Source organism: Calidris pugnax, unplaced genomic scaffold (genome assembly GCF_001431845.1).
Source record: "Calidris pugnax isolate Ruff unplaced genomic scaffold, ASM143184v1 scaffold54, whole genome shotgun sequence".
NCBI lineage: Eukaryota > Metazoa > Chordata > Aves > Charadriiformes > Scolopacidae > Calidris > Calidris pugnax.
The window spans coordinates 8,416,832-8,435,327 of NW_015090864.1; the positions used below are offsets into that span (position 1 = coordinate 8,416,832).

The 18,496-nt window shown below is 38.2% G+C and overlaps 1 protein-coding gene across 2 annotated transcripts in view; it reads right to left on the reverse strand.

Annotated features, from left to right (window-relative positions):
- Nucleotides 1-295: 295 nt before the first annotated feature.
- Nucleotides 296-18,496, reverse strand: part of LMBR1 (limb development membrane protein 1) — a 71,078-nt gene continuing 52,877 nt past the window's right edge. For both annotated transcript variants that reach the window (XM_014945012.1, XM_014945013.1), the window contains 8 exons: nucleotides 15,449-15,529; nucleotides 14,325-14,401; nucleotides 14,012-14,089; nucleotides 13,062-13,135; nucleotides 12,738-12,828; nucleotides 11,180-11,246; nucleotides 4,947-5,108; nucleotides 296-859 (listed from right to left, as the gene is read on the reverse strand). In XM_014945012.1, the coding sequence (XP_014800498.1) occupies nucleotides 777-859; nucleotides 4,947-5,108; nucleotides 11,180-11,246; nucleotides 12,738-12,828; nucleotides 13,062-13,135; nucleotides 14,012-14,089; nucleotides 14,325-14,401; nucleotides 15,449-15,529 (713 nt within the window). In that variant the 3' untranslated portion in view covers nucleotides 296-776. The remainder of the gene's footprint in view (nucleotides 860-4,946; nucleotides 5,109-11,179; nucleotides 11,247-12,737; nucleotides 12,829-13,061; nucleotides 13,136-14,011; nucleotides 14,090-14,324; nucleotides 14,402-15,448; nucleotides 15,530-18,496) is intronic.

An 18,496-nucleotide genomic window follows, 5' to 3' on the forward strand; every position in this document is an offset into this window, starting at 1 on the left:
GAAGTGACCTCCGTGGCACAATAGCTTACAGAACTGTAAGAGCTGTGACGGGGGGGTCTACACAGCTTTTTACAAAGCATACGAGGCTCAGATTTAACACTGAAGTTAATCTTCATCTTGTACTTTGCTCTATTCAGTAAGACACTGTCTGGCTGCCAGTCACGCAGCCTGGTGGTTGTGGCTGAGAACAGGACACTGAAAACACCGGCTTCCGCCAACGCCTCGTGCCATCGCGCTGCCAACAGCCCGCTGCCTCCAGCACGGAGCCAGCTCTCATCTCTACCTGTTACTGCCATTTTTAACACAGTCCCCGTGGAACTGGTTATCTACCACCAAGGACACCTACTCCAGGTAGTTTACGTTTCCAGTAAGGGTCATATAGGGCTTCAAGTGTATCTTTTTTTTTAACCAAGTCCCAAAGTTGTTGTGTGTCGCTGTGGCTGTGACACAGGAGGTACTGTGCGTTCAAACGGGAGCAGGTGTAGATCTGAAGATGTGAGACCGTCAACAAATAAAAAGGAATGCATTATTCTCCTCAGCTTCCAGGCTTCAAGGCACCTCCTGCATGAACACACTGGGAAACAAACAAGCAGACCAAAAGTTCACTGGAAAGAGAACAATGGGATATACCTAACTTCCTCCGAAGCACACAGCATCAAAAAATGAGACAAGGTTGGACCCAAATTATCAACAAATAAAAATCATTATAAAAACGAGATGACAGGAATGCCATGAGGTTGATGTTCTCAGCTCTGTTGATTGGAGGTGATTGTTAATCACAGTGTTTTCTGATGCCCGTTTGCAGACGGCTTTGTCTCCGAGTCTCTTGGATTGTTCGACAGATGAAGTTTATCTAATCCTGCAAAACATTAAGCGATACAGAAAAACTGAGACTCCCCCCTGTCTCACACACACAGGTATTCAAAAAAAACCCACACAAACCAAATTCTACTTTGTGATCCAGGCCTTCCCGTTTGCTGAAGGCCCGAACTGACATTCAGTTCTGGCTCAGAGTTAATACTGTGAAATTCCCTCAGTTGCATTTTAAGTGAGAAATGCCCATGACAAAGGATGAATGTTGGAGTGAGAGCAGCCTGACTTCACCATCACACACTTAGATGTTAAGAACCAAGGAAGACCCACAATCCTTTACTCTGTCAACCTACAAAAATGGGGCAGAAATGAGCACACAAGCTTTGGTTACCATTCTTGGGAGTTTCAACAGACACTGGTGTTGCAAACAAACCCAGGTTGTGTCAGGAACCTCTGCTCTTCAAGATTTCTAACTCCCTTTTTGTGCCAAATGCAAACCTTTTTACCAATTAACTTTGTTTCTCCATTTTGATCACAATATTTACACAAAAATCAGACAATATGCAATGGCAAAAGGAAAAAAAAACCTCCCTAAAAAATCCGCTAGAATGATGCCATCCAGTGACTACACCTGCATTTTGAAGTTTGTTAATCTGCTTACAACATATAGAATTTATTAAATTCTATATGTTTAATAAATACAGAAAAACTGAGACTCCCCCCGTCTCTCACACACAGGTATTCAAAAGAATCCATACAAACCAAATTCTACTTTGTGATCCAGGCCTTCCCGTTTGCTGAAGGCCCGAACTGACATTCAGTTCTGGCTCAGAGTTAATACTGTGAAATTCCCTCAGTTGCATTTTAAGTGAGAAATGCCCATGACAAAGGATGAATGTTGGAGTGAGAGCAGCCTGACTTCACCATCACACACTTAGATGTTAAGAACCAAGGAAGACCCACAATCCTTTACTCTGTCAACCTACAAAAATGGGGCAGAAATGAGCACACAAGCTTTGGTTACCATTCTTGGGAGTTTCAACAGACACTGGTGTTGCAAACAAACCCAGGTTGTGTCAGGAACCTCTGCTCTTCAAGATTTCTAACTCCCTTTTTGTGTCAAATGCAAACCTTTTACCAATTAACTTTGCTTCTCCATTTTAATCACAATATTTACACAAAAATCAGACAATATGTGATGGCAAAAGGAAAAAAAAACCTCCCTAAAAAATCCGCTAGAATGATGCCATCCAGTGACTACACCTGCATTTTGAAGTTTGTTAATCTGCTTACAGAGTTAATACTGTGAAATTCCCTCAGTTGCATTTTAAGTGAGAAATGCCCATGACAAAGGATGAATGTTGGAGTGAGAGCAGCCTGACTTCACCATCACACACTTAGATGTTAAGAACCAAGGAAGACCCACAATCCTTTACTCTGTCAACCTACAAAAATGGGGCAGAAATGAGCACACAAGCTTTGGTTACCATTCTTGGGAGTTTCAACAGACACTGGTGTTGCAAACAAACCCAGGTTGTGTCAGGAACCTCTGCTCTTCAAGATTTCTAACTCCCTTTTTGTGTCAAATGCAAACCTTTTACCAATTAACTTTGCTTCTCCATTTTAATCACAATATTTACACAAAAATCAGACAATATGTGATGGCAAAAGGAAAAAAAAACCTCCCTAAAAAATCCGCTAGAATGATGCCATCCAGTGACTACACCTGCATTTTGAAGTTTGTTAATCTGCTTACAACATATAGAATTTATTAAATTCTATATGTTTAATACAGTAAAGTTGCCATGAATTATCAAGATAAATTTTAACATCATTTGCCTTGAGACAAACTTTAGTTTTACCAGACCTGTTGCTATGTCAACATATAGAATTTTTTATTAAACTCTATGTGTTTAATACAGTAAAGTGCCATGAATTAGCAAGATAAATTTTTACATCATTTGCCTTGAAACAGAAACTTTAGTTTTACCAGACCTGTTGCTATGAGCCCATGCAGACTGGTGTTAATTTATTTCCTTCAGAGCTCTGCAACAGCCGTTACGTTATGGAAAGTAATACCTTTACAGTCAAAACGCTTGCAAAATAAATAAAATTTTAAAAAGGATTATGCAAGTCAAGTTAAAGAGATCAACAGACACTGGTGTTGCAAACAAACCCAGGTTGTGTCAGGAACCTCTGCTCTTCAAGATTTCTAACTCCCTTTTTGTGTCAAATGCAAACCTTTTACCAATTAACTTTGCTTCTCCATTTTAATCACAATATTTCCACCAGTTTGACAGACGCTGGTGTTGAAAACAAACCCAGGTTGTGTCAGGAACCTCTGCTCTTCAAGATTTCTAACTCCCTTTTTGTGTCAAATGCAAACCTTTTACCAATTAACTTTGCTTCTCCATTTTAATCACAATATTTACACAAAAATCAGACAATATGTGATGGCAAAAGGAAAAAAAAACCTCCCTAAAAAATCCGCTAGAATGATGCCATCCAGTGACTACACCTGCATTTTGAAGTTTGTTAATCTGCTTTCAACATATAGAATTTTTTATTAAACTCTATGTGTTTAATACAGTAAAGTGCCATGAATTAGCAAGATAAATTTTTACATCATTTGCCTTGAAACAGAAACTTTAGTTTTACCAGACCTGTTGCTATGAGCCCATGCAGACTGGTGTTAATTTATTTCCTTCAGAGCTCTGCAACAACCATTACGTTATGAAAAGTAATACCTTTACAGTCAAAACACTTGCAAAAAAAAATAAAAAAAGGATTATGCAAGTCAAGTTAAAGAGATGAATCAAGATCTTCTCATAAAATGACCTTAACAAAAAGCTGGGGGAGAATGTCTACTCCATCAGACTTGCATCATCTGCCTCAATCAACAATGGAACTTCTCTGAAAATATTTTCAGCATAAAAATCGACAGATTTACACCCCCTGCACTCATCTGTTCCCCGGAGCTTCAAAACTCAACATTAAAAATCACAGAATAGCTCATCGTAATCCTACACTATCAGTCATTTTGTACTTCCCTATTTGATTAAAATCGGTCTGATTTTAACGTAATCTCCACCAGCAGAGTCCACTTCAGGAAGTGCTTGGACTTTGTTTACCACGGTCACACCCCTGGCAGGCACTGATCAGCAGTAACCAACACCACAACCTGAATCCGCAGCTGTAAACACTGAAGTGTCCCCATTAGTCCCCTCAAGTTAGGCAAGTACTACTCTAGGGTTCTAAATAGGTAGGAGCTTCCTTAATCAGGAAAGATAAGATGTAGTAACAACTCAATTACTAAATACATACATTTTATCCTCTTAGTATCAAATATGTTTCAAGCCTTTCTTCTATGGCTAAAACTGTAAACACTGAAGTGTCCCCATTAGTCCCCTCAATTTAGGCAAGTACTACTCTAGGGTTCTAAATAGGTAGGAGCTTCCTTAATCAGGAAAGATAAGATGTAGTAACAACTCAATTACTAAATACATACATTTTATCCTCTTAGTATCAAATATGTTTCAAGCCTTTCTTCTATGGCTAAGAAACATGAGTGAACAATTTGATTAAAATCTTGATTATATCAAGTGTAGGTTTTACTCAGCCACTTACTAGGATCCTGCATGTTCTGTACAAACGTTTTCTGACCACGTGGTGCTCAAAAACAAAAAAAAGCATCACAACAAAGCAGCTAAGACTTCTTCTAAACTATTTTTAGGGAATTAATAAATTGCTTTAAACAAACAAAAAAAAGGGGCAACCCACACAGAAGTTGAAGTTTTATTTTGAAAAAAAAAAAAGGCCAACCCACACAGAAGTTGAAGTTTTATTTTGGAATCACTGCTGAGCAATGGGAGTGTTTCTCTGCTCTCTAAAGGTTGAAAATCTAGCGGTGGGTCAGTAAGGACACGGACGTATCATGATTAACATTGTACCTTCACTCTCAATTCTCCAGAACAAAGTAACACAAAGTGATGCCTTCTCGCCTCAACTCACAGAAACTTCCACCAAGAAAAGGTTTCTGTGAGTTGTAAGAACTTCAGCAGCAGCACATCAAGGTCTCAAGGCTGGAGAAAGGGAAGGTTGAAGCACCAACGGAACTGTCAGTGCTCTCTTACCCAATGCCTTCAGGAGCTCTTCTCGCACGGCGGAAGTGAACTTTCTGACCAGACACAACGTCGTCACGATGGCGAAGAGCAAGTTGTAGGATAATACGATATAGAAGTTTCCCAGCCAGTTAAACCTTCCGAAGTCTCCAAGAAGATCAAATCTGGTGATTCCTGCATTTAAGATTTACATGAAAAACCTTGATTACATTTAAGAAACACAAAAATTTCATTCTTTTACTTTTTACGTATGGAAGCAATATTCTTTCAGACAACACACTATAAGACACATGGTTAAAGACACAAGATGATCCCGAGGTCTTTTTCCCCTTCATGGACTACTCTAAAACTGTAAGACACAGTTATCAAAATGTTTCTTAAGTTTCCTAGTAAAATGGTTGAATAAAATGAGCTGAAGTAAACTGTCTTTTCTAGATGAGAATTCTGCTTGTATACTTTCAATAAATATAAGGAGGAAAAACATCAGTATTGGTATGAAAGCTGCTTGAAATCTCATTTTCTACAAAATCCTTATCTATTCTGGAAAAGGATGAAACGCACCATGGCTTCTCTATTCAAAAAAACAGGTAGCAGAAAGCCTTTCCACGAGAGCCACAACAACTTACAGCAAACATTAAGCTTTTGTAAGTGGTTTTTTTCAGAGCCTCTGCTTTTCAAACGGAAGTTTCACACATCTTTCCAGCAGCAGTTTTTTGTCCCAGCCCTACCCATCACTGCAGCCACAGAGTGTTTCCACTGGGGGAAAGAGTTTGGCTGAAAGACAGCGCTGACAGGTCTCCTTCACAGCACACCCCAGGCCACTGAAGCAAGTTTTCTATCATCTTATTCTAAAAGGTTTTGGGGGCTTTTACGAACTGTGACTTCAACAGTGAGAATGAATGAGGAGCGACAGAACAGACTTAAGGGCCAGTTTCCTTCCTTTCAAGGGTAAACCTGGCACTTGGGAATCTCATTGTACCTTGACAGCCAAGACTCACAGCCAGCTGCCACAGTGTTAAAAGGTACACACGCTTAGAATCAGTCAATTAAAGTTAAAAAAAATAGGGAAATCTAATGTAGCGTCTAAGAATAACATGCCAAAACAAAGAAAATGAGAATTTTCAAAGGATAAAGTAAAAAAAAGGAAAAAAATTACTGAAGCTGATCAAAACAGCAAGAGAGGCAGGGAGAGATACCAACGAAGCACAGAAGTTGGTAACACAAGAAGAAACCAGCTGCCTGAATCAACCAGCAAACATGAGAAGGACAATAACCACAGAGCTGCTTTCACACTTGAAGCCAAACAGACAGTGTCCTTAAGGATATTTTCAAAGCAGCAGAGAGTGTTTTGGTCGGACTGCAGAGCTACAAGGAAATTGAGAAAGTCAAGTCCCAACGCATGGGCTTCCAGACCTTTAAAGGAAATAAAACAAACAGCGAGAGCGCGGAGTAAAGAGTTCTCTGGAAAAGGAAGAAATACTCCGTGCCACAAAGGGATGCAGAAGAATAGCTGGCACAGAGCAAGCCTTATGGGGACAAACTCAAAATGAAGCCTGACACTTCTGTTAGAGCAGGTGGAGAAAAATCTTGTCCACAAGTTACATTCATTTTCCTCTTAAAAATAAATTAAAAAATCACTGCTCATCAGAAAAAAAAACCAAAATGATACTGTGTCAGATTTTAAGTTTGTGGGAGAAAAAGGTTAAAAAGCTTTTGCTGACTTTCTTACAGAAAATTCTACTTGGCCCACAAAAAAAGTTCCCAAGACTGCAATTTGAAAGATTACTCAGTAACTGAACAGAAAGCTACATCACTACTGAACACAAACATATAGCCAATAAAACTGGTGACAGTTTACCAAATCAGATATTAAAGAATTGTTCAGGAGTAAAAAAAAAAAGAAATACTCTGTTTTTATACTATACATACAAAGAAGTTTTAAGTCACTATTTACTTTATTATAATCAAGGGAAGAATTCTAAAAATATGTTTGTACATTAGAAAACTCAATGCTGTTTGTTTCCCTATTCCTGGTTATTAAGTGCTTTGTTCCCAATTTGTTTCACAGTGGTTGGCGTATGGCGCTGGCGGGAAAGTTTGTCCAAGGAGGACTGTTACAAGGCTAAAACATTCTGGAAAGGTGAGTTAACTTAGTTTAATAAAAACTTTCCTGGAGTTCTAAATTAAAGTTGCAGTTAAGATTTACATCAAAAACCTTGATTACATTTAAGAAACACAAAAATTTCATTCTTTTTATGTATGGAAGCAATATTCTTTCAGACAACACACTATAAGACACATGGTTAAAGACACAAGATGATCCCGAGGTCTTTTTCCCCTTCATGGACTACTCTAAAACTGTAAGACACAGTTATCAAAATGTTTCTTAAGTTTCCTAGTAAAATGGTTGAATAAAATGAGCTGAAGTAAACTGTCTTTTCTAGATGAGAATTCTGCTTGTATATTCTAAAGGTCTTTTTCCCCTTCATGGACTACTCAAACTGTAAGACACAAGTTTCCTAGTAAAATGGTTGAATAACATGAGCTGAAGTAAATCGTCTTTTCTAGATGAGAATTCTGCTTGTATACTTTCAATAAATATAAGGAGGAAAAACATCAGTATTGGTATGAAAGCTGCTTGAAATCTCATTTTCTACAAAATCCTTATCTATTCTGGAAAAGGATGAAACGCACCATGGCTTCTCTATTCAAAAAAACAGGTAGCAGAAAGCCTTTCCACGAGAGCCACAACAACTTACAGCAAACATTAAGCTTTTGTAAGTGGTTTTTTTCAGAGCCTCTGCTTTTCAAACGGAAGTTTCACACATCTTTCCAGCAGCAGTTTTTTGTCCCAGCCCTACCCATCACTGCAGCCACAGAGTGTTTCCACTGGGGGAAAGAGTTTGGCTGAAAGACAGCGCTGACAGGTCTCCTTCACAGCACACCCCAGGCCACTGAAGCAAGTTTTCTATCATCTTATTCTAAAAGGTTTTGGGGGCTTTTACGAACTGTGACTTCAACAGTGAGAATGAATGAGGAGCGACAGAACAGACTTAAGGGCCAGTTTCCTTCCTTTCAAGGGTAAACCTGGCACTTGGGAATCTCATTGTACCTTGACAGCCAAGACTCACAGCCAGCTGCCACAGTGTTAAAAGGTACACACGCTTAGAATCAGTCAATTAAAGTTAAAAAAAATAGGGAAATCTAATGTAGCGTCTAAGAATAACATGCCAAAACAAAGAAAATGAGAATTTTCAAAGGATAAAGTAAAAAAAAGGAAAAAAATTACTGAAGCTGATCAAAACAGCAAGAGAGGCAGGGAGAGATACCAACGAAGCACAGAAGTTGGTAACACAAGAAGAAACCAGCTGCCTGAATCAACCAGCAAACATGAGAAGGACAATAACCACAGAGCTGCTTTCACACTTGAAGCCAAACAGACAGTGTCCTTAAGGATATTTTCAAAGCAGCAGAGAGTGTTTTGGTCGGACTGCAGAGCTACAAGGAAATTGAGAAAGTCAAGTCCCAACGCATGGGCTTCCAGACCTTTAAAGGAAATAAAACAAACAGCGAGAGCGCGGAGTAAAGAGTTCTCTGGAAAAGGAAGAAATACTCCGTGCCACAAAGGGATGCAGAAGAATAGCTGGCACAGAGCAAGCCTTATGGGGACAAACTCAAAATGAAGCCTGACACTTCTGTTAGAGCAGGTGGAGAAAAATCTTGTCCACAAGTTACATTCATTTTCCTCTTAAAAATAAATTAAAAAATCACTGCTCATCAGAAAAAAAAACCAAAATGATACTGTGTCAGATTTTAAGTTTGTGGGAGAAAAAGGTTAAAAAGCTTTTGCTGACTTTCTTACAGAAAATTCTACTTGGCCCACAAAAAAAGTTCCCAAGACTGCAATTTGAAAGATTACTCAGTAACTGAACAGAAAGCTACATCACTACTGAACACAAACATATAGCCAATAAAACTGGTGACAGTTTACCAAATCAGATATTAAAGAATTGTTCAGGAGTAAAAAAAAAAAGAAATACTCTGTTTTTATACTATACATACAAAGAAGTTTTAAGTCACTATTTACTTTATTATAATCAAGGGAAGAATTCTAAAAATATGTTTGTACATTAGAAAACTCAATGCTGTTTGTTTCCCTATTCCTGGCTATTAAGTGCTTTGTTCCCAATTTGTTTCACAGTGGTTGGCGTATGGCGCTGGCGGGAAAGTTTGTCCAAGGAGGACTGTTACAAGGCTAAAACATTCTGGAAAGGTGAGTTAACTTAGTTTAATAAAAACTTTCCTGGAGTTCTAAAAGAAGGACATGTTAGAGACATCCAAAATCTCTGTATCTTATGAGAATGCTATGAAACACCTATGAAACACACAGAAAATTTCTCATATTTCCATTTTTAAAACTTGAAAAGGGTCAGTATTAGATAACTTTTGCTTTTTTACCTTTCCCATAATGAAGAAGTCTAGTCTCTTCTGTGTAATCCAGAAACTTGCTTTTTTAATGAAGTGAAAAGACTATGAATCTGCTTAACATATTTATTTCTTTTCATCTATTCAGTGCCACAGGGCGGGAGCGTGGAGCGCGACACATGTTGATATTTTTGCAAAGCACCACATGACTCACTGTACTCTAATACACTCTATTAATCCTGTTTGGACAGCTGTGACGGGGCATTTGTTAGCTGGGTGTTAATTGTTCCATCTTTTTTCTTCTTTTATTTATCTCTATGGCAAACTATTCAGGAATTTCATTTGTTAGTCTTTTTTTAAGTGAGTTTTACCATTAATCTGTTTCCTATGAGACAATGCGCCCAGCATGTATACTCGCTTCCACGGAATCTGTTTAGTATCAACTGTTAATCTCACAGATCATTAACAATGATTTTATTGTATTTTTTTTTTAAGTGACGAATGCAGTGACTTAGTGGACAAAATACTAATGTTCAAATTCTATTCTAACACACCAACTTTTCAACATAACATCTTGCTCCTAAGTGCTAGAACTGGTTTACTTCGGTCTTTATCATACCATTATATTTTAAAATTGCACTACTTTAAATACTTGAATTATTCTTTTGCATTTTTGGGAAGTTTTACTACCGATTTTTAAAACATAAGCTCTAGAATGTCTATCTTAAGATTCAACCCTCCAAAATGCATTACAGGTGTTGGTTTTGTTTGTTACAGAAGTGATCTAATAAAACTCATCATCTATGGATACACACAGCATGAAAATACAGTCTAGTTTGCTGGAAAACAGTAACTACTCTTGATTTGACAGTTTTTTGGCTGAAAAGAACAACAGCTACAGAACTGTTGGGTACAGGTTACTGCTCTGTGGGCCTCAGCTTAAACTCCTAAACTTGTCCTAAGACTTGTACAGCCCGAGGTGAAGATTTTTGTTTTGTTCTGTTTGATGTTCCCAATGAAATTCCCATTGGCCGCAAATACTCTGCACTACTTCAACGTGTAACGGCTCTGCAATCCCACCTCAGCAATTCAAGCTGAAGATTTCCTAATTAAACAAAGTGAAGATCCAAAACATCTTCTCTTTCCAACTGGTTAAAATAGTTTTTCCGACTCAAATGCTACTGCCAGTTCTTAACAACAAAATCAGAACTTCTTCAGTTCTACTATCCTGGATTCCAAATTGTTATATTTGAAAACTTTTATATTTGAACACAAGCAGATTATTTTAGGGAAAATGAAAGCAGCCTGATATCATTGCTGATAAAAAAAATTACTAAATGAAGAGTCATTAACCATTTTTAAAGATATCTGCACTCAACATTACCTCCAACTTTATACCTGAAATCTCCAAATGTATTTTTTTCACGAAAACTGAGCACTAATTTCACAGTGAACATGGAACTATTTTATACTACCCTGAACAAGCAGTCTCCATGTCTATTCTCACCATCTCCTGGTTTAAGAAGTTTAGCATCTGACCTACCTTTTTAGAAGAATATGTTCTCTAGAAAATTCTTAGCTTTTTTTTAGAATGTATGTTCTGCAGTTTATGTACATAAAATGTATATTCCACCGCTCATGTTGGTGCAGAAAAGGTGACCAGACATCCATGCTCTTTCTATTGAAAGTGATGGCAAATTAAATGCATCCTATGAAAGGTACAGCTACAGGCTGTTTGGTTTTGTCGTGGGTTTGGTTTTTTTTCTTAAACTCAACTAAACATCCTTTATTACAATATTTTATACTTCCATTTCACTTACCCAGTGTCCTTGACATCACTGGCAACGCAGAGCTTAGCACCAAGATTGAGACACAGTTTCCAATGATCTGTTTGAAAATGACAAACAGCATTTAAATTAGAAATGGGATTCTTAAAAAAAACAAACAACCAAAAAACAGTGCTCAAGATTTAAAAGTTCCTGAAAATTACTTTCTTCATAGTGAACCTAAAGTAATTTACAGCAACATATTTTATTTAGACTTGCTTACATCTGTCACACTTATCCATATGATATTACACAAGATGATGATTCAAGAGAAGAGTTTAAAAAAAATCAAATATGTAATCATTTGCTTTTAGTCCAAGTGTTAGGTATGCTTAGACTCAAAATAATTCAAAACTACCGTGTTGCAGAGTGTGGACTGTTTACTTAATTCCTGCAAACTTTTTACAAAAGAACCATTCCATGGACTTAGAACAGACGACTGATACATCAGCTTAAGCTTTGTATGTAACTGCTTGCAGGATTAGCATTATTTAAAAAATTACAACAAAGAGCTTCCTTTCAATTGAATGCCTGTTGACTACTTTAAATAGTACGAAAAAATTCACAGCTGTTAGATTTTACTCTCGTTTTTGTAAAGCCTTTATAAAGAGTAATTGAAACTTTCTCTCACAAGGGATCACTTTCTTCAGCTCTAATTCTATCAAAGTCCAAAAGAAAACAACAGAAAACTTCTTCAAAGTAGGTAGACATTTGTGCATTCACTATTTATTTCTACACTGTTCCTGGTGTACTGTAAACAAACAACAGAAAACATTAAGAACATTCCAACTCCCTACTATCTATCTACTATGACCATCCTAGGCCTTTACCTACTTTCTCACTTGCAAAAATTTATGGTAAAATGTCTTTATCCATTACTTCAAAAAACAAAAACACACATAAAACACAAAGATAACCAAACAATGAAACACATTGAAAAAAATAATTAAATTCAACATCTGTTCCTTGGTTACTGATCACCTCCCCTTGTCAGCTGTGGGAATATTTCACCAAACCCTGAGCATGTTCCTCTCTCTGCATTAGGTACCAGCGTTTGTTATTCTGAAGCCAGCGCTAAATTGTGGAAAGTCAAATTAGCCTCAGACTGCAAAACGTTGCTGAATAGACCTCCTCAGTCTTAGTTTAATTATTCAAATTTGAATTACTTTCTCTGTATTACTTCTAGCAACCAAGTTCTTCAGATTTCAAACAAGCTCCCTGAAGTACAGTTAGCACAATCAAAGTTACTCATTAGCAATACGTTTCCTTTGAAAAAAGTTCTTTCACTGGCTTTTCTATAGCTGGTTAACAAGCTCTGCTATTCCCGGCTTTTTACAAGTGAATGGATGCCATCCAAACTAAACACAGCACATCCTTTTTCCCACTCATTCAGCATTTTGAAAATCTTCCAGTTTGTGTTTACGCAGCTTACAAACAAATACTGATCACTGCAAATGAGCCATTCAGGGCAATTACTAACTAAAGGAGTCGGTTTGTCTTGGGTGGCAAGAAAGAGAGGAGGGGGCCATCACCGTCACAGCCTTCACCTCACCTTTGTCATAGTTGTGTCATCCTTCCTGGGAGTGAAATTCTCAAAAAACCGAAGACTGTAGAAGCCGACGACAGAGGACACCATGAGATAGCTGTGAGAATCAAGGAAAAAGGAACCTCCGAGGAATGCAAGTTTCACTCAAGTTCTCAGCAGCGTCCTAAAAGTCTTAAGAACCAAAGAAACAAAACAAAAACACTCCGAGTGCTTGAGAAAGACTGACCTATCTCTTTCTTCTTTGCGGGCAAGCGTCTTAGTAAATTACCAGTGTCCCAGAAAACTGGACAGAATACTTGTTAACAGACAGAATTCTTCAAGAAAGGATACAAAATCAAGATGATTTCAAGTGCTGCTCCCACAAAACCAAAGGTGGAGAGGGAGGCATTTCCTATTCCAGGCCCCTACAAGGAGGAAAAACACTTTGCGTCATTTAATAAGATATATGCAATTGTTCATAAAGTTAAGTTCTACCAGGACCAAAAAAACCTAACATCTTACATGAAATACAGCCTCTTCTCAGTTCAGTATTTAAGGGGCATCTGATGGTCTAACCCATGAGTCCCCCCGACCCTACACAGTCGCACCAGCAGCTTCCAAACCTGAGACCAGGCGCTGCTGAGACAGAAGGTATCACCACTCCTGTTCCATGCACACCACGCTGCGTTTTATACAGACTCCCTTAGTGGGGAACTAAAGTAAGAGGTCTCAAAGGAAAACACTTCTAGTTGTTTGCAATACCACAGGCAGAGCAGCCATCACCACCCAAACCTCTCCGAGCTCTGCGAGCTCATACACACCTCTACGCAGGAGGAAGCATTAACAAGTTAATGAAAAAACCCCTCACAATTAAAGACACTACTACTCTGCTGTTCTTTACTTTCTTGAAGCATTTTTATCATAAAGGAGGAAAAATTGTCATGTTTTGTAAGAGGAACACAGTAAGAAGACAGGCTTTTCATAGTGCTTTTTAACATAGTTGCTTGAATCGAACATTTCTAGACCACGTAAAAGTAGGAGACATCAGCAAAATGCAAATTCCAGACAACTGACTGACTTTACTGAATCACTGCATCTTCATAAAGGTTCTGGACTAGTTTTATTGAGAACTTACTATTACATGACATATAATAAATCTTTATGTCTGCACAAGACCAAAACCTAGAAGGCTGAGGCTCATTAATTTCAATGTTCTTAAAGCAGAAGTTCTCACTTGCACTTTTGTAAGGGCTCCAAAACATTTCTAGAGTTATAAAAATCATAAGAGAGGTTTACTTTACCCCAGATCCCTTTGGCATTGCAGTCTCATCAACCAACAGGTAAAGAATGTTGAGAGCAACTAAGAGGACTGAGATGGACTATAAAGAAGTAGAAAACAGCCTTGTTATTTAGAATTATTCCATGTTTTAAAAAATGTATACATTTATCTTCACCAGATTTCATAATGTTCTTTTAAAATGGTTACGAAAGGAATATGAAGTTTATTGTTTAAAGACATCACTCAAAAATATTGAAACTCAAATGACCAAAAAATAACCAAAGAATTCATACTCTTTGCTGGGGAGGGGAGAAGGGGAAGGCACAAATTCTTACTGTCTCGATCAGTAGCAATATCATAACAGCTGGATAGACTAAATTCCTTTCCCAAGCAGAAGCTTTTTTCCGCCGTTCTGTTCAGAATAGAAAAACAGAAGCTTAGTACCATACATCATCTTAAAATAAAACAAATAAAAATCATTCAGGTATCTATAAGCTCCTTATAACTACAGGTAACAACCAATCTTATCTTGGACCAACACCAACCAGTTCATAAAAATATCCACCCTGCAGAGCTGTACAAAGCTATTCCAAAGCCATGAAGCCTCTTAAGAGAAAGGCTGGGGAGAAACACAGAAGTAGATTTTTCTCTCTTGTTTACAGGTATGTTTCACACCATAACATGTTCTTTCCCCTTCACAGAAGTTCTGTGAAGTTTAAAACTGAATTTAAAAATACGCTGTTTACATGAATATTTTAGTATGACCTAAAGGAACAGGAGGGAATTTCAACTTTAAACAGTATTTTCTTCTTATAAGGCAAGAAAGGCAAGACCAACACACTGGACATCACTAGTGTGTCTAAAATGAAAACTCAACAACTGTTTTTCACCACAGTCTTAGTTTTGCACATAACAGGGTGATAAACGAAGAATCCTGCAAGCCTGCGAATAAGTAGGAAGAGTCCTCCTGAGTGCCTGCCATTACCGAAAGTATCACTTTCCAGTTTTAAAAGACACAAAGCTGCTAAGAATTATTTTACTGTTCTTAAACACAATTTGACTTCTATAGAAATAATTCAGAAACAGAGATGAAAGTAACACCTTAGATTATCCCAAATAATTGTAAGCATATCATTATATATGAAAAGCCTGTGCTTATATATTTTCATTATATATGAAAAGCTCCATGCAAGTAAGCTGCTTTTACACTTGCTCTAAAATTATGTTAAAAATAAGCTCCAAACCAGACTCCCTACTTAAATTTGTTTGTTAGAGACGTGATTCCTTGTGATGAATCTGTAGAAACTATGACAATTTGAAAGGACTGCAAATGCACACATTTGGTTAAGAACAAACTGGAATCAATCAAGTGACTGCTACAAGCTAAACACGGCATCTTAAGGTCATTTATTAAACTGCAACCCACATCAAACAGTAGAAAAAAAAAATAATTTATTACCTAGATTTGTTTTCTTGCTTTTCACTTTTTCAAGCTCCCGTTCTAACTCTACTGCCTGCTGTTCCACCATGGAAGATACACCTTTTAAAAAGAGAAAACAGTATTTTATTTTGAATGAGACCAACTACAGGACTGGATGACACACTGGGACAATTCAGATTTAGGAAGCATCACATTAACACTTGTGGCTTTAAACTCCAGGTGTGTTTTTGAGACTCTTCAACTACTTTTCAAGAAGAGGCTTAGTCAAGAACCCTCTAGTTCTGTCTAACCAGAGAAGTCCGACACAGAGGTTTCATGGTGTGACCTTCTACAATCCCTGCCTGTTCTGTTGACCAGCTACTGCAAGAAGTAAGAGAACACCTACTGCTGAACTGTGGCACAGGCCCAAAAACCAGGTACAGTGCGGCAGCTTAAATGCCTCATTCTTATATCTCTGTATTTCGTATATCTAAAATCTCTGGATGCCCTTCAAGGGCATTATTATTCAGCAACTTGAAGACAAAGCAGACCTTGGCCTCCAAACTAAGCAAGCTGGTGGCTGGATTTCCAGTTTCAGCTGCTGCCTCTCCCTCCCCTTCCCCAGTCCTTTTTACTCAGCAAACTCAGTTTCCACACTGTTGACAAACCCTCTGCCTGTATCACTTCGCCCTCTGCCAATCACTTCGCTCTGTCCGCAGAGCTCCTTCTGACACCTACACTCAGATCTTCCTCACAATCACCCACGAGACCCTATTCTTCCCATTTTCACAGCTCCCAGCACATGCATGTCACTGTTGCGCAGCTCCTCAAACTCTCTCCTCTACACCAGCTCAAAACTGACAACTGTAAAATTAATTCTTCTCTCCCTTGCTAATTTTCTGCCCTAAAAGTTGCTCAGCAACTCTTCCTCCCACCCCTGCTCTAGGGAACCAGTCTGCCAATCACTTCGCTCTGTCCGCAGAGCTCCTTCTGACACCCACACTCAGATCTTCCTCACAATCACCCACGAGACCCTATTCTTCCCATTTTCACAGCTCCCAGCACATGCATGTCACTGTTGCGCAGCTCCTCAAACTCTCTCCTCTACACCAGCTCAAAACTGACAACTGTAAAATTAATTCTTCTCTCCCTTGCTAATTTTCTGCCCTAAAAGTTGCTCAGCAACTCTTCCTCCCACCCCTGCTCTAGGGAACCCAGCCCGCTCTCCCCCTGCGTCCTTGTCTCTTCAACCTCCTGTCCTCTTCCAAGCCCCCATCTTCTCCAGCGCAAACACACTCTGGTTGCTCTTCTTGATTCCAGTTCCCTCAAAGACACTGCACAATGTTCAAGCAATGATACAGTGGTACAGCTCTGAAATGCCAACGAGAGATCTGCTATTTCAGTTCCAATCTCATTATTCTACCTTAGCTCTTGCTCTTTGCCATCACAATCTGGGAACACGTTTCCCAGGATAAGTCAGAAACACTCCCTGCTCTCACCCTTGCCCCACTTTCATCCCTTTCATTTACAAATAATCTCACCTCACATTTTCCCTGCCTACTCCAGGTCAATCTCACTGAGAAAACACTTTGTGGCAGTGACAGTTCAAGGTCTTAATAAACCCTAAGTCCTCTCTTATCTTCTTTCTTGATTCATATTGACACTCTTCACCTGTTGGCCATTCCTTGCCCTTGGCCTCACCTTTCATTGCAGGTTAACCTGTAACATCACCATCTTCCAGACACCTTTTTTTAAACACTCTCTAATAAATTTCTATGAGATTAATAGTCATGTCCAGGCTTTTATCTCATATCTTGATCATTTGCCTACAAAAACTAAATAGCACTTATGCTGCTGGCACTAACACCACTCTGTAGTTCCAGGCTCATCATTTCCTTGTTTTCTGCTCCCTGCTCCTCCATCCAGCAATCTCAGTACAAGATAAGAAGGTAAATTTCTCATCCCATCCAGGCAGCACAGTGAGGTCCTAAAACCTAAAAACCAAGATATACAAGAGCATTTCTTGGACTTTTTTTTTTTAAAAACCTTTACTCTCTTTATTTTAAAATATTAATACTGATTTGTTCAAGGCAGTCAAATTATCAATGAGGCATCCAGCTGTTTCAAAAAATTTAAATTTAAAGTGTTTAATTACCTGCTTCTTTTACATCATGTATTTTTGCATATAACACATAAATGTTCAGGCATAGCACAGGGGGTTATCTTTGGTATCAGTGATATAATGTGTATATGGTAATATTTACATTGGCTTCAAATACATAAATATCTCAAATCCCAGGACTAACCAGTAAGACCTACAAATGCTGTTTTGTAACAATTTCTGTTCACTTGAAGTGCCGGCAATATAAATGCCAGTTTAATTTCTCAGTGTTTTTTAAATAAGTAATCAAAATATGAGGGGGGTTAGAAAAAGTTGGGTGGTTTTTTTAAAAGACAAATCTCATCAGCATTATAAAAACAAGCGTTTGGGCTGATGCATTCTCTGCAAAAAAAAAAAAGTTTAAAACAATTAGTCATTCCATAAAGGAAATAACTATGAGTTAAGAAAAAGGCCAGCTACAGAGCTCAGCGGAACAGTTCTCAAGAACTTTAGTGGAAGGAGTTGATAAAGCAAGAAAAGGCAAGTCAGCATCTGACATTTTCTTCTTCTCCATAATTGACTTAGGGGTCTCAAGATATATGTTGTTTCCTCCCCTCAACGTAAAAATCCAGAACTCAAAACACTGATATTCACGGGAGTCATTCCAAAAAAGTCAGCACGATCACATTAGGTCCCAAAAAGACCCTTCAGCAGACATTCTGAATCCTATTTAAGTGCTGTTCTAGTTCCTCCTTAAAAATAGTAGCAAACAACAGGTTGCTGTGCAAAAGGATATTTTACGAGAGGGGAAGGCAGAGTTTCAGATCAGTCAAAAGAGTATTTGAAAAGGATGCAGCTAAATTCTTAAAAGCTCTATAACATTAGCTTTATTTCAAACACGCACAAAGTTCAATGTCAGCGCTGTCTAGCCAATAAATCAAATTGGTAGACAAGACTTGTTTGGACTAGCAATGAAAAGTTAGAAG